The 22953-nt window shown below is 38.8% G+C and overlaps 1 protein-coding gene across 6 annotated transcripts in view; it reads left to right on the top strand.

The window, feature by feature from the left end:
* The first annotated feature begins 1119 nt into the window (after positions 1-1119).
* LOC132643700 (uncharacterized) overlaps positions 1120-22953 on the top strand; it is an 85098-nt gene continuing 63264 nt past the window's right edge. For 3 of the 6 annotated variants that reach the window (XM_060360225.1, XM_060360224.1, XM_060360223.1), the window contains exons 1-10: positions 1121-1573; positions 2091-2168; positions 3722-3834; positions 9685-9778; positions 17626-17669; positions 17820-17888; positions 18785-18843; positions 19779-19971; positions 21905-21973; positions 22071-22150. In XM_060360225.1, the coding sequence (XP_060216208.1) occupies positions 1429-1573; positions 2091-2168; positions 3722-3834; positions 9685-9778; positions 17626-17669; positions 17820-17888; positions 18785-18843; positions 19779-19971; positions 21905-21973; positions 22071-22150 (944 nt within the window). In that variant the 5' untranslated portion in view covers positions 1121-1428. Of the gene's footprint in view, positions 1574-2090; positions 2169-3721; positions 3835-9684; positions 9779-17625; positions 17670-17819; positions 17889-18784; positions 18844-19778; positions 19972-21904; positions 21974-22070; positions 22151-22953 lie in introns of all 6 variants that reach the window. The other 3 variants (XM_060360226.1, XM_060360228.1, XM_060360227.1) reach the window with 3 other exon arrangements.

Here is a 22953-nt window from a genome sequence, read left to right as displayed (position 1 = left end):
ACCAGATAACACTTATTTAATACATCTCTGTTTGCTTGCAATATCTAGAAGTAAGTGGCATAATGAGTCATTTGATCTTGAATTCATGCATAGTAATTATTTCTATGGAGATCTTGATGATTTAATTATGTTACAGGATTCCATTTTGAATTTGTTGGCTTTAATCGGATTTGGAGTACATTGTCGCATTGCATTGATGTAGCCGTATACAAGTCTAAGAGGTATGCATTACCTTCAGTATTACGGGTGTTAGTAGTTAATAAGATTACTTGAAAAATAAAAAAATGATGACAATAATTAAGTTCTCTCTCTGATATTATGCACGCTTTCTGCATGACGTCATTTGCATTGTTAATTTATATGGGTGAGTTAAAAGGTGCAATTTGATTTTACATACTAGGCATTTACATTTATATAATGTTTTGTGGCACTATCAAGAGATACACTTCCTTGGATCATCGAATTCTTTGAGACTTAAGTTGATACAAATAAGCATTTAGGTATCTGATTTCATAATTTCATTATGGGTAGTGATGATTTGCCTCAATATGTTCTGCGACAATCACTTGAAACTGAAAGCGTTTCAATTTTGGTCTGTGTAGTTTTATAGGCTGCTATGGTAGAAAGATTTGTTGATTTCTCAGAGGAGATGACTCCAGTTTTTGTGAGTTTGCGAGAGCATCTTTTGAGACCGGAGAAAAGATTATGCAGTCTTGTGCCATCTTAAATTTTCAAAAATGAAAATAAATTGATTTCTCATAAGAAAGAAACAAAGTATTATGAGTTCTAAATTGTAAACATCTTAATGCAAGTATTGAGGTATCATCATGATTGTTGCTTGTATTCTCTTTTTTTTTTTCCCCACCCCATTTAGGAGGATTTATAGTGTTTCCACACTTCCCCTCCAGTGTGACTCGAACCCAGGACCTACCGCTTGTATTCTCTTAATATACTATGTTGTGTCGATAAAATTGTTAATATCAATACATCTGCAAGATATTTTCTTTTTTGCTTCAACGCAACAAACTGATTACATAGAAAAAAAAAATAAAAAAATATATTGTTGGGTCCGTGCTAGCATGAGCCATCACTAATCTGCTACGTATTAAAGAGAGAGAGAATTTTGCACGAGCCATCAGTTGCATATTTTTGCAACTTCATTTTTGGGTCTCTGAAGTTGGCTAAAGTAACAATTGAATTTGGGTTATAACTTAAATGGATTGGCTATTTGAGTGAAAAATTGTTGGGCTATAGCGAGTTCCAATTCAAAGGCCCACAATGAGTGTATCGGCATTCGAACAATTTCTACGCCAACATCTCCTCTTCTCTTCTCCGGCGAATATTTGTTTGTTCCGTATTTTGTCATTTGATAAAAACCCTAATCAGTAGTGGATTGGTTTGCAGTGCGTGGGGAGAATTGATTGTTTTATGCTTAAACATACAATACATAGCCTCACAATCATCGTTTGTAGGAGGATGTTTGAAGGGCTGGTGCGGCAACTGATACTGGGTTATCTAGGCAGATATATTAAGGACATTCAAAAGGAGCAACTCAAGATCACCTTATGGAATGGTAATTCAACTCAACCCTATCGGTTTATGCTAATATGATGAAAACTGCATGTCTTGTACAATAAAAAAATTCAAGAGATTATATAGGTGTGATCACCCGCACAATGTTAGGCACTAGTCTGAGCTACTGAATAGTATGGATTTTTATATAATTCTCTAAGTCCCGTTTGCCCATACGTTTTGAAGTTGAAACTTGAAAATTTGATTTTTGAACTTCAACTTGTGTTAGGACGTGCATTTGAAGGTTTGTGAGGGGAAGTGAAATTTCTGGTCTAAGCCTGTTTTTGGAACTTGAAAATAATTTGAAGATCAGAACCTGATCATATTTCATGGCCAAACAGATTTTGTATCTTGTAAAGAAGAAAATGATTTTGTATGTGTTACACGTCTTCATAGTTGAAGGATGATCATTCATCCAGTATATGCATCTTATACCAATTTCTTTTTTCTTCTCTTTTATTTTTCCATTCTCATGTCTGTAGTAGATTTAAAAGCGAATTCTGATCTGTGTAATGCAGAAGAAGTATTATTAGAAGACGTGGAGCTTATACTCGAGGCTTTTGATTATCTTCAGCTGCCATTTGCTTTGAAGCAAGGTAAAAGTTTCGAACCTAGTAATCCTTCACTTCAATGGTCCAACACATTTTTCATGTATCCGTGTTATGGAAATCATTGATAAATGAAACGGTTTAATCCATTTATTTGTTGCTTTTTGTCCATGTTCGTACACATTTTCCCATGAGTAACATTTCCAATGTAATTCGTTGCATTTGCAAAAGTTTCTGCTGAAATCGAGTGGATATATTTAGTTTCTCTCTTGGGGTCCTTAATGTCGTCGTCGTGTATCTATGCGCAAAATTTTCAAATATTTGATGCATGAGAGATAGTTCACTGCGCTTGCATTATCAAATATGTGCCAGAATTTCTGGTGCATCTTCGTGCTTTTCCAGAATTTGGGTAATGATTCTGATTCATTGATGCTCATCTTTTTGGATAAGTAAATTTGTATCTACAAATAAAATGAAAATTACTTGTGAAGAGCTGCATGTCAAAGGCCCTGGTTAATCTTGAAATGAAACCTGATGTCAAAGGCCGGTGCAAACCATGGAAATCCTTTACCGTACTAATCCTCCTCAAATATTGGGATGTATTGTGAACTAAAAATTTACTAAAATAACTAAGTTAACTGAAGTTGGTGAAAGGAACATCTTGCATTCAGAAATCCTACAATTTCTCTACATCCAGACTCAAGCTATATGTGTTGGTTTGTAACTTCCCCTTAACGTCCAGCTGTGAGCAATTTTTGAACATTGTTAGGCATTATATGATCCCAACCATTCAAAATGACATTTGCGTGTTCTGTGAACACTTTGCACTGAGTAAGTTACTGAGAACCTATTGTCTCGTTACACTAAAGCACCAGCTCTCTTACATTCAACATGAGATTCCAAACCTTTTTAACCCACTTTGCATTGAAAAAAGTGGGTACATCCTTCCATCTTTTTAGTTTTTACACAAAGACAGCATATTAATGTTACTTTTGCTTTCACTGTACACCTTGTCCTGTCTTCATCCTATCACCTTTATTCTTTTACTTTTTATTAATGCCAAGTGTTTAGACTTCAATATGGTAGCCTGCTTATCTACTATAATCCCCCATACTTAATGTAGCTTCTCCTTAAGGTTTTCCGTTGTCCGCCTCACCAATTTATGGACATTAGTTGGTATTTCTTGGTTATATATTAGTCTTCTGAAGTAATGTAGAAAACATTAGGAATACTTAATTTTTGCTGATACTGTTAATTGGCATTATTTTAATTTAATTTGTTCCGGCAATTGAATGAAACTAGATTGAGTTAAGTTTCGAAATCAAGATTTTTGTCATCAGAATTTCTGATTCCACTAAATGCATGCCTGTTAGGTTTCATTGAATTAATGGGATGTCTGCCTGATTTTAAAAGAATTTGGAGTTGATTGTTTCTTTGCCTTCGGTTTTCTTTGTGTACTCCTGTGAAGTTTGATGCTTCTTGACGAACTTTGTAACATTTAGGCCATTTTTGTGCTTATTAAATTTCTATAGGCTGTTTTCTCAGAAATTGTATATCTAGTTTTTCTCTTCTTGATGAGATCCTATGTGTTTGCTTTTTAGGTCGTGTTGGCAAGTTGAGTATTAAAATTCCATGGAAAAAGCTTGGCTGGGATCCTGTCATAATCAGTTTAGAGGATGTAATAGTATGTGCATCCCAGCGAGATGACAAAGAGGTACTACATGATTCGTCATTACCAAATCTCCTTGTTTATCTTAGGAATATTCAACATAAGTAATTAGGAGTGTTTAAGAAAAACCGAAAAATCAAATTGAACAGAGAGACCCTGGCTTAAAAGGCTGACATGTATTTGGTTTCTAATTGGTTTGGTATGAACTATAAAACGAACCAAGTAACATAATAATATATCTATTATTTATATATATTACAGATATTATGGTTCTTAAAGAAACTTGCCTAGATACATTCATAAACCTTACTCGGGATAACAGCCAAAAAGCTATGCGCCGAACTATCACTCTTTTGAGTGGCCACGAAGTAACAACCTTTGACGCCCCACACAATTATGATAATAAAGGGCTTGCCTATCAACCATATTTTGTTTATTGCGTTTCAAGATACCAAATTACCTCATACCAGAACACAATATTCAGAAGTAGACCTATCAAAAGGTGATACTGCCCAATCAACATTTGTCTATCCAACAATCTGTTTGTGACCTTGATCTTCAAAAAGCAATTCTTTGCCTGAGACTGATTTTATGTATCGAAGAATACATACAATTGCATCCTAGTGACTATCACATGGAGAGTCCATAAACTAACTCGCAACACTCACATATACGCAATGTCAGGTAGAGTCATTGTGACAGTTCAACTTACTAACCAACTGCCTATACCTATCAGGATTATTAAAAGGCTCCTTCTGTCATGGTAGAAGTTTAATATTCGTGTCCATACAAATTTCAATGGATTTACAACCACTCATACTTGTCTTATCAAGAATGTCTTAAGGAAAACTTACGCTGTGAGGTGACAATTCTTGCTTTATATTACGCGACATTGGCATACTTGTCTTATCAAGAATGTCTAAGGCAAACTTACGTTGTGAGATGACAATTCTTGCTTTGTACTACGCGACCCCAATGCCTAGGAAATACTTTGTTCTATCTAGGTCGTTCATCTGAAAATGCTGAAAGAGATTTACTTCTATTTAATTATACCATCTTCATCATTGCTCGTGCTGACTATCGTCAACATGAATGACCAAATAAATGCACAAATTTTGTGCATTTTGTTGATAAAATACATAATGATCAGCCTCACTGTGAGTCATACCGAACTCCTGAATGATCGTGCTAAACTTACCAAACCATGCTCGAGCAGATTGTTCCAAACCATATAGGGACCGACGCAATCGGCTTACAAGACCGCTAGACTCCCCCGAGCAACAAAACAGGTGGTTGCTCCATATATACTTATCCTCATGATCACTATGGAGAAAAGCATTCTTAATGTCCAGTTGATATAGAGGCCGTTGATTGTGGCGAGGCTACCCCTCTATCAACAGAAGAAGTTTGCCTGAATCAATGAGAGAGACCAATGTGCAAATTTTCTTGCTCAATCAACCATGGTGGTGTGAAACAGGCTCGGACTTCCACGATTCGAAGGTAACTGAGTTCCAAAGATTGTTGGCTCTACTCTATAGGCAAGTCAGTCCGGTTGATAACTTCGATGCTTTGTGGTCGGGTTTGGGGAATATGGAGTGTTCTCTATTAAGTCCTTTTATGAGAAACCTTTGGTTAGCGAGGAGGATGCATTTCCAGGTAACGCAATATGGATAGCAAAGGTGCCTACGAAGGTGTGTTTTTTAAACTTGGCTAGCTACTAGAGGGATGATCTTGACGATGGAAAATCTTAGAAAGCGGAAGATTGTCATGTGCAAGGAGGTGGACGAGGACGTGGATCATCTTCTTCTACATTGTGGTCGAACCATGAGGTTATGGTGAGATATGTTTAGGTGGTTTGGCACTTCATGGGCAATGCCAAAAACTATGAAAGATTTGATCTTCAATTGGAAGAGAAGACGCGGGGCATGGAATGTGACTCCGGTTGTTATGAGAGAGAAATAGAATAGCTTTTGAGGGGGTAGAGTTGAATTTTTCTTCGTTAAGGTGTAGTCTTCGATCCCCTTATTTTCTTTTGGTATAGAAGATTGGGTGGAGTTTGTAGAGAATCATATCTTTTTGTAGATTTTTTTACCTTCTGATATACCCTTTATATACAATCATATTTTTGGCCATGTTTATGAATGAAATACATTTACTTGATTATTAAAAAAAGAGGTTCAAGAGGAGGTATGAGACAAATCCCTAACTCGCAAAGAGTAACTTCAACACTAGCATTTTCCACTAAGGGTGTGTTCGGTATGGAGGAAAATGTTTTCCTAGAAAATAAGTGAATTTCCACCTATTTTCTCATGTTCGTTTGGTAGTGGAAAATAAGTGAATTTCTTACTTATTTTCTCATGTTCGTTTGGTTGATAGAAAACGTTTTTCGGAAAATACTCATCCAAGCCTCACTAACTCCAACCCAACCCCATACCCCCACCCCACCCCCACCCCTACCCCACCCACACCCACCCACCTATGCCCCCACCCCCTCCAAAAAAAGTTTCTTTTGATTTTTTTGTTTTATTTATTGCACCTCCACCCCAACCCTCACTAACTCCAACCTAACCCCATACCCCCACAGCCCACTCCTACGCACCCACCCACCCCTATGCCCATACCCCCCCTCCATTTTTTTTTGCACCCCCACCCCCAACCACTCACGTAACCCATACACCACTCCCTCCCCCCGCACCCACCCACCCCTTCACAACATTTTTTTTGAAGTTTTTAATTTTTTTTTCTAAATTTTCTGCACGACCACATCCCCTATCACCCCCTCCCCCCTTGCGTGGAACCCATACAACACCAACAACCCCCCTCCCCCCCCCAACCCTAACATTTTTTTTGAAGTTTTTTATTGTCTTTTGCGGGTTTCTACACCCCCCTACCCAAAAAAAAAATCTTTTCACCACCCACCCCTACCCCCCCAAATACCCTATCACCCCCTCCAAAAGTTTTAATTTTTAACCACGCAAACATTCAATTTTTATAATTGTCAACGTTTTTTCAATTTTTTTTGGAGGGGGGTGGGGTGGCATGGGGTGCAAAAAATCAAAACAAATGTCAATTTTTTTTCAAAATTTTTTTTTTTTGGGAGGGAGGGGGCGTAGGGTGGGGGGTGGGGGTAGGGGGCGTAGGGTGGGGTGGGGGGTGGGGGTAGGGGGGTGCAGAAAACCAAAAAAAAAGTCAAAACTATTTTTTCAAAAATATTAATTTTTATTGAGGGGGTGGTAGGGGTGCAGGGTGGGGTGGGGGTAGGGTGCGGGGTGGGGTGGGGTGCAAAAAACCATAACCAATGTCAACTTTTTTTCCAAAAAAAATATTGGGGGGGGGGGGTAGCGTGGGGTGGGAGGTAGGGTGCTGCGTGGGGTGGGGTAGGGTGCTGGGTGGGGTGAGGGTTCGGGGTGCAAAAAACCAAAAACATGTCAAAACGTTTTTTTTTCAAAAAAATTAATTTTTTTGTGGGGGAGGGGGGTTAGGGTGCAGGGTTTGGGTGGGGGTGGGGTGGGGTAGGTTGCATGGTGGGGTGGGGTGCAAAAAACCAAAACAAATGTCAAAACGTTTTTTTCAAAAAAAATATTTTGAGGGGGTAGGGTGCGGGGTTGGGGTTGGGGGTGCAAAAAACCAAAAAAAATGTCAACTTTTTTTTCAAAAATATTGATATTTTTTGGGGTGGGTGGGGTAGGGGTGCGGGGGAGGGGTAGGGTGTGGGGTGGGGTGGGGGTGCAAAAAAAAAAGTCAACATTTTTTTTCAAAATAAATAATTTTTTTTGTGGGGGGCTTAGGGTGCGGGGTTTGGGTGGGGGGGTGCAAAAAACCAAAAATAATGTCAAAACTTTTTTTCCAAGAAAAATTATTTTTGGGCGGGGGTGGGGGAGGGATGGCGTGGAGAGTGGGGGTGGGGTGGGGTGGGGTGGATGGGGGTGTTGGGTGTGGTTGGGGTTTGTGGTTGGTGGAATGAACTTGTGAACTTGTTTTCCCTAATTTTATTAGGGAAGTCATTTTCCCCAATTTTAGGGAAAATGTTTTTCAAAATTTTTGACCAAACGAACATGAGAAAATTGAAAAATATTTTCTGGAAAATGTTTTCCTCTATACCGAACACACCCTAAGGAAGTACTATTTTTCAACAACTTCATTGGAGATACCCATCTTAGATCCCACAACATTTTCAGTACAAGAAGTATCTTTTTTATATCACAAGTAGACAATTCAACACTTTTTTCAAGAGGTGACACAGTTTTACAAGTAGAAGTACGAATAATTTTCTTCAAAGAATGGCTATTAGAACCAATATGGTTTATATTCACATTCTTCAAACAATTTCTAGCTCCCAAAGATTTATCACAAGACACACTTTTATTGCTACTAGCCCAAGAAGTATAATTAAGTGTAGCCAAGTTACCTTGAATGCTCATTATAATAAGTAGCGAAGGACTTTTCTTCTTTAAGCATGGGATATGCTCCAAGGACTTCATTTGACTTGTTGAAAGGGCTCTTAACTTCAAGTTTATGACTGAACCATAAGAAGCATCACTTGACCTTCCTTTAGATTGAGCATATGACAAAGGATACACATCTTGAATATTCCTCAAGCCTTCTTTCCTGGCATTATTCCTTGTTGCACAGTTCTTCAAACTTCTATCATAATCTTCCTTTCTATTCCAAGTAGATCCTCTATTACATTCACCATAACCTTTTCCTCAGAAATATGTAGGAGCAAATTTCTCTACTATGAGCCTTTTAAACCCTTTCCATTTCGTATTGGAACCTAATTTGTCTCCAATACTTTTGTTCATCACTCTATCCCACCACCAATAAGCACGATCTATGAATAGCTTTGTGGCATAAACTACTCTTTGTCGGTTAGGAACTTTGAAGATGTCAAATGTCTCTTCAAGTTCTCGGACCCAATGAAAGTATGCTTACGAACCATCATTCCCTTTGAAGTAAGGAAGATCCATTTCACGGAGTTCCCTCTCCTTAATCACATGTCGTTCATACCGCTAGTCATACCATGTATCAAAACTTCTCTATATAAAGCCAGTTCATTAGATGAACTCCTCTTTCACTTCCTTCCATGGACCACCACTTGGATTCCCATTACCATTCATGTCTATCTTCTAATTCCTTGTACCTGCAAAAGACATACTAGAAATCAAAGAAGAGTGGTTAGTTAAAAAGAATGGACCTCACAAATCACTCCCTTAATGTATCACTCAAAATTCATATTACTCAACACTCGTGTTTACACTAAAAGCCGGAGGCTTTTATGACCACTCTCAAATGAGCTCTCCACTCTTTGCCTTTTACCTCTCGACGGATGTCCATAATCTCTTCAATATAATCAATCTCAAATCACTTAAAAGCAAGTTTCTGAGTATCGGTTCGGAGTGGAGTTTATGTCAATAACAAAGAAAGACAAATATAACTAACTAACTAGGAGTAAAAAATTTACTCAACAAAAAAAAGAGTGCATGTTTTTATGAAAGGCGGGTAAACTTGATATTATTTGATTGGTCGAATAAAGTGATAATTATTCAATTTATTGTAACCAGCCAAAACTAAGTAATCAGTAGATAATTTCTTGGATGTGTTCTTTTTTTTTTTGTTTAAATGTATTGTAACCGGCCAAAACTAAGTAATCAGTAGATAATTTCTTAGATGTGTTCTTTTTTTGTTTAAACATCTTGCTAAAATAACCTGACATATATATATATATATATATAACGTTTAAATTATATATGCATGTATTATATACATATTTCTGTGTGTGTATCTGTTACACATGTAATGTATATTGTATGTGTATATCAACTTTAATTCCTCCCTTTCTTCTCCTTTTTGCTTTTTGAAAGTTTTGATGCAATTTTTTACTCATGCTTGTGACAGTGGAGAATAGATGAAGTTGAGAGAAGAGAATTTGCTGGGAAAAAGGCCAAACTTGCTGCTGCAGAACTTGCCAAATTATCAAGACGTGTATGTGGTGAGTGCTTTAACATCTTATATTTGAAAGACAATGAGACTGATTACTTTTGTTGAAAAGTTTATTGAAGAGGAGACTTAAGAGACTTGTACACTCGAATATTTTGAGATATTGATTCTACCTTAAATATATATACATAAAAGAGAAGAAGTTTCGACTAAATTGTTTAAAGATATTGAACAAGAGGCTTTAGAGGATAGAGATAAGGTAGTTGAGAAATGTAGGTAGGGTAGGGAAAGGAGTTTGGGGAAGGAAAATGAGGGAGAGAAAAGAATAGGAGTGGCGTTTTGGGGGAGGAAAGGAATGGCGGTGTGGGTAATGTTATGCATAGAAGTTAAGATTATTCTTCGAATGTAAGGGGGGTGAATGACCCAAATAAGAGGGACATTATCAAAATGGGGTTTAGGGAATAGGGGCCGGATCTCTTGTGCCTTCAAGAGACCAAAATGGAGTTAATGATTTTTTTTGGGGGGGGGGGGGGGTTGAAGATGGGTGACATTTGATTGCGTACCGGCGGTGGGGATTGCAGGGGGCATCTTGATTTTGTGGGATGAAAGGAAAGTGGAGATTTAGAGGTAAGTAAGGGGGAGTTCATCTGTTACCATTCTAAAAAAAAAGGGGGGGGGGGGAGTTCATGCTTGCGGTGTGTGTAAAAACCTTGGGGAGCGGTGAAGAGTGGGGCTGCGTACCGGCGGTGGGGAATGCAGGGGGCATCTTGATTTTGTGGGATGAAAGGAAAATGGAGATTTTAGAGGTAAGTAAGGGGCAGTAGTTCATGCTTGCGGTGTGTGTAAAAACCTTGGGGAGTGGTGAAGAGTGGGGTTTTGGGGGAGTGTATGGGCCGGTAGTGGAGGGATTTTGGGAAGAAATTTTTACTATTATGGCGAGATGGGAGGTTCCTTGAGTGTTAGGAGGGGGCTTTAACACGATTAGATTACCGGAGGGAGGGTTGTAGGACGATCCCAGGGTGATGGAAGAGTTCTCGGAGTTCATTGATAACCCGAGTCTTATTGATCTTTCTTTGATAGGGGCGAATGTTACACGGGTCAGAGCGGGAGACTCCATATCAAGATCGAGACTTGATAGGTTCTTGGTGTCCACTGAATAGGAGGAGATGGCTCCGGATGTGTTGCAAGTTCGATTGCCTAGATTGACCTCGGACCATTTGCTTATCATGCTAGATGGTAGTAGAAGAAGGAGCGTGCGTACTGCGTTCAAGTTCGAGAATATGTGGCTCAGAGCACCAAATTTTGTAGATAGAGTAGATGTTTGGTGGAATGAGTATGAAGTTGTTGGTACACTTTCTTTCTGACTTGCTAGCAAGTTAAAATTGTCAAAAGGAAATTTAAAGTGGAACAGAGAGGTGTGTGGGCGGGTGGAACTTAAAATGAGGGAGTTAATTAATGAGGTGGGGGAGATAGAGCATGTCGAAGTGATGAGGGCATTAGAAGAGAGGGAGAGAGTTAAGAAGGAAGAGGCGAAGGGGGAGCTCGCTGCTCTAGCAGTTGCTCAAGAAACTAATTGGAGGCAAAAATCGAGGGCATTGTGGTTGAAAGCGGGGGATTCTAATACAAAATTCTTTCATAGCGTTGCGGTAGCAAATAAGAGAAGGAACTACATTGAGGTGTTAGATGTGAATGGAGAGGTGTATGAGGAGAGGAGGAAGTGAAGGGGGCCATCGTAGAGTTTTATGAACATTTGTTTAAGAAAGATGTCGGGTGCAGACCAAATTGTTTTTTTTTTTTTGGGGGGGGGGGGGGAGGGGGGGTTAGATTTTGTAATATAGGGGAGGGGATGAGGGAGTGGCTGGAAAGAGCTATAGAAGAAGTAGAGGTGAGGGAATCGGTGACGAGTTGTGTGGGGGTTAAGGCGCCGGGACCGGACGGATTCACTTTAGCTGTCTTTCAACAGTGTTGGAGGATAGTAAAACGTGAGTTGATGTAGACCATTGTGGAATTCCAAGATTCTGGAGAGACCGAGAGAAGTCTTAATGCATCTTTCATTACCGTTGTGCCAAAGAAGGAAGGAGCGGCGAACATAAAAGACTTTAGACCTATTGGTCTGGTAGGAAGCATTTATAAGATTATCTGTAAGGTGCTTTCTAATAGATTAAAAAAGGTTCTGGATGAGACGGTGTCCACTTCTTAGATGCTTTTGTGGAAGGAATACAAATTCTAGATGCAACTTTTGTAGCAAATGAAGTGGTTGATTCCAAAAAGAAGAAAGGCGTGCCGAGTATTTTATGTAAGTTGGATCTTGGGAAAGCATACGACCATGTGAATTGGGATTTCCTGGATTTCATAATGATGAAGATGGGATTTGGGGACAAATGGAGGAGAGGGATCAATTTCTGCATTTCCACTGCCAGATTCTCTGTTTTAGTGGATGGGAGTCCGTGCGGGTTCTTTGGGAGTTCGAGGGGCTTGAGGCAAGGGATCCTTTATCTCCTAGTTATTCATTTTGGTGATGGAAGCTTTGAGCAAGATGATAGATAGGGCAGTCAGTGGAGGTCTTTTGAAGGGATTTGATGCTTCCTTCAGAGGGCATAGTAATGTGATAGTTACACATCTCTTATTTGCATATGATACGTTGGCCTTTTGTGATGCAGAGGTGGCCCAGCTAGATCATTTGAGACAGATTCTTTTGTGGTTCCAGGTTGTCTCAGGCCTAAAGATGAATCTCAGAAAATGTGAGATCACACCTGTGGGAGTGGTGGATAATATTGAGGAGATGGAGCGGGTGCTGAATTGCAAGGTGGGTACTCTACCTACTACCTATCTAGAATTACCATTGGGTGCGTCAAACAAAGATCTTGTAGTGTGGAATCCGGTGATCGAGAGAGTAGAGAAGCGGTTAGTGGGTTGGCAAAAGAGGTACTTGTCGAAAGGGGCAAAGGAAGTATTGATCAAAAACACTCTGTCCAGCATTCCTACAAATTTCATGTCGCTTTTGCATGCCCTTGGCAAAGTGACTGAAGGTTGGAAAGACTTCAGCGTAACTTTTTATGGGACATAGCGGAAGGAGTTAGGAAGTATCATTTAGTGAATTGGAGAGTAGTCACATCTCCAAAGGAATGGGGAGCTTTTGGAGTGAAAAACCTCAAGGTGTTCAATAATGCTTTGCTAGGGAAGTGGATATTGATATTTGGGGTGGAGGAGAATGCTTTGTGAAGGGGGGGGGGGGGGGGAGGGGGGGGGGGGGGTAGCGGAGACGTATAGTATCATGGAAGGTGGATGGGGGACCAAAAAAAATTACAACTCTGTTTTGGTGTGGATTACGGAGGAGTATTATGAAGGGGTGGGAGGATTTCAGTGGTCATATTTCTTTTAAAGTTGGGGATGGAACCAAGAATAACTTTTGGGCACATAAGTGGTGCGGGGAGAGTGAGTTGAGGGAAGTCTTCCCTAACATATATCGAGTGTCCTGCCAAAGAGAGATGACGGTCCATCAGATTCAGAAGTCACACGAGGGGTTGGGATTTGAGATTCAAAAGGAACCTGCAAGACTGGGAGATGGAAAAGTTTCACAATACTAAGATATTGTATGGGCTGGATAATTCAGCCAACATCTCAGATGCATGGAGTAGGCGGGAGAGTGGAAACAGTTTGTTTACTGTTAGATCTTCGAACAAGTGTTTATTGGTGAGAGAGGAATGTACTTTCCCTCATGATTCCATTTGGATACCTAGAGCACCGAGGAAGGTGCATTTCTTTGCGTGGTTGGCGGCAAGGGGTGTGATCTTAACAGCGGAAAATCTGAGAAAGAAGAGAATCACCTACATAAATTGGTGCTTCATGTGCAAGAGTTCAGGTGAAAATGTAGAACATTTTCTTTTGCATTGCAAAGTGGCTAATAGGTTACGGAGGGTGACTCTTAATTTGTTTGGGATGCAATGGGTGATAAGACTAAGGGCATGGAGTGTTGCCCCCTTAGCAATCATGTGAGTTATTTGGAAAGAGAGAAATCGGAGGGCTTTTGATGGGGTGGAACAAGATTTTATAAAAATGCAAAGTAGTATGTTGTCTCTAGTTTCGTTTTGGTGTACTTATAAGGTGCCGTATTTGTATAGTGGATTGGATCTCTTTTGTTGAGAACCATATTATGCCGTAGGTTCCTTCTTTTGGTATATGTCTTGTACACGGAATTTCCACATCTGTCAATAAAATTATTTTCCTTATTAAAAAAAAAAACATGTTGTAAGTTACTCACAAGGCCAAACACCAATAGCTACAACACATATGCAAGCATTGGTAGCTTGGACCCTCGTTCAATATGCTTAATAAATGATTATTATATACTAACCATACCGATCTTTGGTACCAAAAAGTGATTTACATAGAATCAAGCTTAAACAAACAATAAAATGAGAACTACTGATAGAGGGATATGTGGGTTTTGAAGGTCAAAAAGCTACAACACATATCCAGGCATGGGTAGGTTGAACCCTCGTTCTAAATAACTAGACAATCAAAATCCAAGAGCCAATCTTTTAGAAAATACAACTCTTGCACTTGTGTCAAACAAAAGACTTGAATCCTTGGTTAAAGACAAATAAAGTTAGATTCAACAACAACAACATATCCAGTGTAATCTCATAAGTGGGGTCTGCGTATGGTAGTGTGTACGCAGATCTTATCCTTATCTTGGGAGGTAGAGAGGCTGTTTCCAATAGACCCTCGACTCAAGAAAAGCATATCAAAGCAGTATGAAAAAGAAATAACGGAGTGAAGAAGCCACGGCAAAATACTAAAGATAGCATGATAAAACATTGCGAAAAAAGGGACAATAACTACAACAAAATAATATTATAATCGAGGTATAAGACACAACAGATAGTAATAGAAATCAAAGAACAAGGGACTACAAGAATAATACTAAGACTACTAGTACGGAAGGATAAGTCAGACAACACTCAACTACCTACTAGCCTTCTACCGTAACCACATATTGTTTGCACTAGTCTCATAGCCATCTCTTTTAACATAACCTTTCGGTGTCTTCCTTTATGCTTCCCTCAAATCAGTACCCCCTCGGTCGTCCCTTTATTCAATATCCGTCATGCTAAAAATAGTGGGTTTAGGAAGAATATGGGCTTTGTTTCGGTCAGGTGTCGAACTCTTTTATCTTCGCCAAAATGCTTTCTCATCGATCTTTTCTCATCCTGAAGTTGATCTCCTGTCCTTTACAGACCTACCCCAATCAACATTACTAACGATTTCAACTCTCCCATGGCCATGATTAGTATAGATCATTCCTTTGCCAAGATAACCTTTGAGGTACCTCAGGATCCTATATACTACATGTAGGTGTGCTTCTGATCACACACATTTCGTAATAAAGGGTGAGAAAGTGAGCCGGATCATAGTAAATGTTTAGAATATTGTGGTCACTGGTGATGATGTTTATGAGATTGCAAGATTGAAGGCTTACCTGAGTTGCACCTTTGACATAAACTTGGCATGCTAAGGTAATTCTTGGACACAGAGGTTTTCGAGATCTGTAAGAAGTAGAGCCATCTCCTCTCACATACCCGAACCATCTTAGCCTCGCTTCCTGCGTCTTGTCCTCCACCGAGACCACTTCCACCTTGTTTTGGATATCATCATTTCTAATCCTATCTCTCCTAGTAAGCCCACACATCGATCTCAGCATCCTCGTTTTCGCAACTTTCATCTTCTGCACCTAATCGTTCTTAACTTGCCAACACTCCCCCCCATACAACATAGTTGGTCTAACCACCACTTTGTAAAACTTGCCTTTATGTTTTGGTGGCACCATCTTCTGACATAAGACTTCGGACGCGAGCCTCTGTTTCATCCACCTTGCACCAAATACGATGTGACCCCATCGTCTATCTTCCCACCACTTTGGAAAATAGATCCAAGATACTTGAAACTTCCTCTCTTTTGGATGGCTTGGTAATCAAGCCTCACTTTCATGCCAGCCTCATGTGTTTTGTCACTGAACTTGCACTCCAAGTTTTCTGTCTTGGTCCTGCTCAACCCGAACCCTTTAGACTCCAGAGTCTATCTCCAAATCTCCAGCTTAGCGTTAATTCCGCCGCGAGTCTCGTCAATCACTAAGCTCCCGCTATGCGCGGTGTCCGGGGAAGGATCGGACCACAAGGGTTTATTCTGCGCAACCTTACCTTGCATTTCTGCTAGAGGCCGTTTTCACGGTTAAAATCAGAACTATGTCATCTGCAAATAACATACACCATGACACCTCACCTTGAATTTGCCGCGTCAATACATCCATCACGAAGGCAAATAAAAACGGGCTAAAAGATGGTCCCTGGTGCAACCCCATTGCAACTCGGAAGTGCTCCGAGTCTCCTCGTCCTTATCCGGGTTTTGGCTCCATCATACATGTCCTTAATTGCCATAGTTTACGCCATAGGTACACCTCCAGGCATCTCCACAGATCCAAGACATTGTGCATTCGAGCAAATCAAGCAAAGTTCAAATAGTAAGAGAAGAACGACAATATCAATTACCTCACAAGAAGGTTTTGCTTAGGTCAAAGCTCGGTTCGATCTTTAATCATCCAACATCTATATAATTACTATGAAACTAGCTTTATAAAGTCATAATAAGGTCCTACACCCTTTAGGAAGCAATACAAGCCATCGTACTCTTAAAACATCATCAAGAAAAACAAGATTATCCGAGGCTCAAAATTTGGAGAGAATATAGTCGTGGTCACGTGTTGGAAGGAGTTCAATCGCTTAAATGTATTTGTAAGCCGTAGAAAACTACCAAGGTTCAGAATTAGGATTTGGGCAATCCTTCCTCATGAGCTAGCTTTTGGGATTGAGTTAGGCCCAAGTGCCATATCTTACCGGGGCAAATAGCATTCCTCAATTGCCATGGAAGGTGGCTTGGAAATCAAGAGCTCCATATAAAGTAGCATGTTTTTAGTGGGGAGCAGCCTATGCAACATGTCGTACCCATAACAACTTATAGAGAAGGGAAACGACCATGTTCAGTAGGTGTTTCTTGTGTTTCGGGGAAGAGGATACCAGTAATCAGCCATTACGACATTGCAGTGCAGCAAGGCCGTTATAGGTGCGTTTTTTCAACGTTTCGGACAGCAGTGGGTTGTGCCTTAGTCATTAAAGGGCCTACTGGCTTGCTGGAGTAGTTGTAGCCTTTTTGAACCACTAAGAAAATATGGAATAAAATTGCAGCATCCGTTTGTTGGATACTTTGGAAGGGGGGAGAAACTCAAGATGTAGTTTTGAAGGCTAAAGGAACGCAATACAGATCCTCAAGTATTTGTGTTTAGAATCACTGGCTTCTTGCAATTGCAGGATGTTTTTGAAGAAAATGGCATGACTGACTTTATTAGCTCTTTGCAGGTGTAACTTTGTATAAAGGAGCCCTTTTTGTTTTTGTGCAGGGGCCCCTCTCATTGTGTTATATCCAATACTAGCTTAGTGCTTGGCTATTTCTATTAATATAGGCTTAATTTACTGATAAAAAAAGTAAAACAGTGACAAATGAGTGTAGTATTCACTATTCAGTTCGCTGGAGCAAAATAACCACGAGCTCTGTAAGTCCGGTCAGAACTAGGATCTATTTAGAAATTTTTGTAGGTTGCTATACTGTTAGATGATTGATGACAAAACTTAAAGCTACTTTCTCTTTCCTAATTTTATCTCACTGAATGTCTACTGTGTTGTAACTTAGTGTAGCTGTATTTGGCTTACAGTTTTACGTTAAGCTGGTGTCCCGTACACTGTAACTAGTCTGCTTTGTCATAGTAGATCAATACTTTGATTGTTTGTATGTTTAATTTTCTATCTTCTTTTGTTTACTTCTTAAGAAATCTTTTGGGTTTTGCAGATAGTCAGGCTGGAAACTCATTTACTTCATATATTACTGCAAAGGTTGTATATTTTATTTGTTGAAGGCACTGGTTGAACCTGCTGTGATATTTTTTTCACTACAAATTTCTTTGGCTTGGTTGTGCTGTTTAGTTGTACATACATAGATTTTCATTTTTCCTCTAATACTTTGTTCCTGATTTCCTTCTTCAGATCCTTGACAGCATTCAATTGTCCATCAGAAATGTTCATGTTCTTTACCGTGACATGCTGACATCTTCGGTATAGTTTTACCTAATTGTATTTAAGAATCTTTATATTTCCTTGTGTACTCATTTCATTTGAATTCATGAGCTCTTTGGGTTATTCTCTTGGTCCTTAGCTTTCAGAAGTTTGCGATCCTTCATTGCTAGGTTTTCTTTGGGCTCTTCCCTCATCTCATTGTCCTACATGTTCCTTGTTGGTCACCTAATATCTGGGATAAAGTAGAAAAATTTGGCCACAAAAGGAGTTACTAATAATAAAAGAATTGGAAAGACACATTTATGAGTTTCTCAAGGAAGAAGCCATTTATGTGCTTGTCAATATGGGTTCGACTTTAGTATAGGGAGATGATGTAAAGCTTGTGTCAAAAGAACTTGTTAGATTTTATAAGAAGAAGTGTGATGTGAATTCTAACCTTGAATTTGCTTAGGGTAATTTTATGTGCAGGTTAATGGTTCTTGATCCCTTTTATGTGCTCTTAAAATTGCGAAAATCCAAGGCAGAAAGTTACAGATCTCGTCTTTGCATGTCATTCTAACTACTAGTTCTCTCATCTCTACAGCTCTTACCCTGAACAAATGTGGTCTTCCAAGGCTTTTAAACAAATCAGAGAAGGAACTGAATCATAACCGATACTTGCTACTAATTTTTTATGACAAATCGTTGGGACTTCTGGCTATAATCATTCTCTATTTCAAGGGGATGCAATTGTAGATCTTTAAAGTAGCTCGAGAGCTCTAGGTGCAGAATATTATCTTTTTTTTGATCTTTAAGTAGAGGGTTTAACTGTGACTTTTCTGGTTCAGGTTACTTGTAAGAATTAAGTGCTGTTTATTTCATTTAGCGTCTGTATTATTCTAAAATGTCATGTAATATTATTCGTCATTCCAAGAAATTGTTTCTTTTTCCGTCAGGCAGTAACCGTGTTTGGTCTGAAGCTGTCAAGTCTGACAATTATGAAGCAACTAGTTAGGTATGACTCTGTCCCGTATTTTTATTTAATAGGTGTTGTATCTTTTTAACATTCTTTTCATGCAGTCACTTACATTAGTGAATTTGCTATGCTTGAAAAATGTACTGTTCTTTCTGTAACTCATATTTCTTATGCATGAGATAGTCTGTTTGATGCCAGGAGAATGTTGTGTTCTTCCTTGGAATTGGGATTCTTTAATGCTGATAATATAGGAGTTTTAGGCTTTTCATACGATACCAGCAATTATTAGGTCGATTTGTCTGTCAGTTTGCACATATCTAGAGTCACTTCAGTGTGCTAGAGTAGTTGCTTTGGTTTAAATTTGCTTCCAGATGGCGATGGGTTGGGGAGATATTCAGTATGGTCCTGTATTTGACATGTACAGAGGAGATTTTGTCATTATCTATACTAGTCAAATTTATTAGAAACTTAACTGATTCTATTGTCGTGAGGGTATACTTTGAAATCGCGGGGATAATTTTTTTTCTTTTTCAAAAACAACTTTCTATCTGTCTAACAAATGTCATGTGGGCAAGAGTTATTTCCGCGAATTTCGGTAGCTAATACTTCTGCAAAGCATTTTTTGGTTTATAAGAATCAAAACCTGCACCATTTGTGTTTGTTGAAGTGTGTGACCATCTCTTAAGTTGTTAGAGAGCGCATTGTTTTCATTCACTTAATTATTGTCTTTAACAAACCCCCTCACGTGTGGGCCTAATTCTTTTTCATGGGCCAATTTCGGCTGCAGTGAGAATTGAACCCAGGAACTGTGCCTGCTTTGTTACCATATTGAAATGTGTGACCATCCCATCTAAAAGCTGAAGTTGTTAGAGTTTATTTACTTGATTAGTGTCTTCAACAATGTCGTTTACCCAAGTCTTTTGATTGAGATTTGGATGCTTTGACCCTTACTTGTCCTTTTGTCCATCTTCTAGTGGAAAAGTGAGAGATGGGAGTGTCAACAAACTTGTTGAAGTTAAAGGATTGGAACTCTATTGTAATACCTTCCAAAGTAGTTATGAGGTGATGAGAGACAATGCAGTGGATTCTAACAGTCAGGGCAGAGAATCAGAAGCAAAAAATGATAGATGTATGTTGGTCCCGCTAGATGTATCTTTGTCTCTTTCGGTATGTGAATCTGATACTCAATCTTTGTTCTTCTGTTATTTGTTCATTCCTTTTGTGTTTTGAATTAAAACAAAAAGAGAAGTCATACTTGAGTCCTTAATAATCTCCATTCTCTAAAATGGATTACTTCATTGATTTCTATATTATATAGGTTAAACTTAACTGGACCGCTTGTTTACTTCCGAATAATTGAAATATAAGACATCTAATAAGTGGTTCCACACCTTTCTTTCCATGCAATACGTCCTCCATAATTACTTACTCAAGAGCAGCTTTTTGTCCAAAATTACTTAACCATCATTCAACTAAACCTCAATTCCAAGTTAGTTCGAATGAGCTATACGAATCATGTGTATCTATTCTGCTCTATTAAAGGTGCATTTCATCACTTAACAATCTCCCTAATTGGCAGTTTTGCATCTCGAAAAATGTAAATATGATGCAAGGATGCTTCTATTATGATGGAATCCAACTTCTCATCTTGCATTTGAATATTAAATTTGAGTGGTAAAAGTCCCTTGAAGCTGTAATTATTAATGTGCTATGTCTAAATCGTTCAACAAGAAAATGGACTAAAGGAATAACCAAATTCTCATCTCTCATCTTATTTCCAATCTGAAGTCAAGCTTTACTATTTTTGATATGCAGATGAGATATGTTAAGCATATTTCATCTAGATATCAAATAGACCCTTGTGGTCCGGCCCTTCCCCGGACCCCGCGCATAACGGGAGCTTAGTGCACTGGGCTGCCCTTTTTATTAGATGAAATATGTTTAGCAGAGTTACTTAGTACATGCTAAGTTACTCGGACTCGGGTGCGGGTATCCGATACGCGTGTGGATCTAGAGCTCGGATCCTTCATGATCTAAAGTTCAAGATTCGGGAGATACGGATCTAGGTATGGATACGGGTGCTGGGATTCGGCTAGAAATAATTCAAATATCTAAAAATAGAGTTATAAAAATATGCCCAGAATATTGTGGATTATTTATAAGGAAAAGTATGCACAAATTTTTTAGAGCAAGTTTGAACCTGTAATTAATATTAAGTATAGATGGATCTCCTCACTATTTTTTGGTGTAACATGGCTATTGCAAATGATATAGAGGTGTAAAATGGCTATTGCAATAGCCCTAGCTTTTGTTTTGATTTCAGAAATCATTGTCTGTATCAAATTTCTCTATCGATTTTGGTCAAAGTACCCAAAATCGTTTGACCGAATCGGCTATAGATCCCACACCCACACCCGCACCCACGTCATGTCGACACGGGTGCGGAACCGAAAGTGAAGAGTCCGAGTAACTTAGGGTACATGTACTGGTGTGAGGTAGTAGGCAGTGGTGGAGTAATCGAGGTGCACGCAAGCTGGCCCGGACTCCACCTCTATCAAAAAAATCTCGCTGAAGAAAACTAGTTGTCATCAGGCTAGAAGAGATAAATTTAGTTCTGAATATTTGTCAAGTGAGTTTTTCATAAGAGGCCTATAGCGTTAAGAACCACTCAATCCCATGTACTGCTTTTTAAGAGAAAGTGATCTCGAAAAGCTCTACAGAATCCGTTTCTCTAAAAGCTTTCCATCGTGGCTACGAATATCACACCAATGTTTAATGCTTAGAACTCACCAATTAAAGATGTATTCCTTCTTCTACGGGGTTTCCTTCATTTTAGTACTGAAAAGTAAAAACTATGGTTCAACATGACTGTATGGTCTAAATAGTTATTTAAACATTTTCATATATAGTTTTAGTTTTCTTTTCCACTTAGGAAATTTACCTTTGACTTAAATCTGTACTAGATTTGAAAGAGTTGACTAATTTTTAAATGGGCTCATGCGCACTTGTTTTGTAGTCAAATTAATATGTCTTTTTGTTTGTCAACTTTCTGCTTCTTTCATTTTTGTTTTCTAATGAGCTGTTATCCATTCTGTTGTAGGTGAACCGTTTAGGAAGGCTTGAGAAAGATGTTCCTCAGTACTTCATAAGTGTAGAGTTGAATAATGTGGTTTGTACAGGATATTTCCTACTGTGTTAAATAATTTCATTTGCAATTCAGTCTCACTGTAGCATAGTTGCTGATCTCCTTTCTCATTGCATATTAGGTTGTTTCACTGGATGAGATTCAAATACAACAAATCTTGAGTATTTGTGATTATTTGCTGACATGTCAATTGAGAGAGAAGTAAGTTGTCGTCACCTTTCTCCTCGTAATTTTTTTGAGTTAATCTGATCACATCCAATAGTTTTCGTTTGTATCAGCTGTCATGTAGAGACCTGCTGCTCTTTGAGGAGCACAATAGTTTTACCTTGAACTATTTCGATTTCGCTCTTTGACATTGAGAGATTTACTCCGACGTTTTCCTGTTTCCCCTTCCCATCTTTTACGATGAAGAATATTTTTATTGATGAAAGAAGGATTGAGAACTAGATGTCCTCAACCTAGAAAAAAGTTAAAAAAGTTGCATTGCATTGCTGTACGTCTCTCAACATCTCCTATTTATATTCTATAATCTAAAATTTGTACATATTCATTCCCTTGAGCTTCAGCTTTCTCAGCCGAACTTCTGATTGCAACAACTTAAAAGCGGAGCTGAGTTTAAGCTGTGCTGGTCGATATATTTTCATGATTAGCTGAGCTGTTTAAATCTTGTTTATGGTGAATGAAAGAATCTCAATGCAAATGGATTGGTGTGTTAGGTGGTTGTTTTACATTTGCAAACAGCTTATGGGGAAAGCGGCCTTTTCTGTTGATATTGTCATCTCCATAATTACAAATGAATTTTGCAATAACAGAAAAGGGATAATTCCCCTAGACATGTAACTATACATGTTAGAACTGAGCTATACTTAAATATTTTCTCCAGAAAGCTCAACAATACTCGGATGGTGTAGATATTGTGCCCCACGAAAAAAATAGAAAATTTTAAAAAACAGCATGATGCTTTGCACAGCCTCCCCTCTCTATTAGTATTGACACTGCTTCTG

The sequence above is a fragment of the Lycium barbarum genome, chromosome 6 (assembly GCF_019175385.1).
Source record: "Lycium barbarum isolate Lr01 chromosome 6, ASM1917538v2, whole genome shotgun sequence".
Classification (NCBI taxonomy): Eukaryota; Viridiplantae; Streptophyta; class Magnoliopsida; order Solanales; family Solanaceae; genus Lycium; species Lycium barbarum.
Note: the sequence above shows the minus strand (reverse complement) of the source record. Positions and strands in the feature narration are given on the sequence as shown.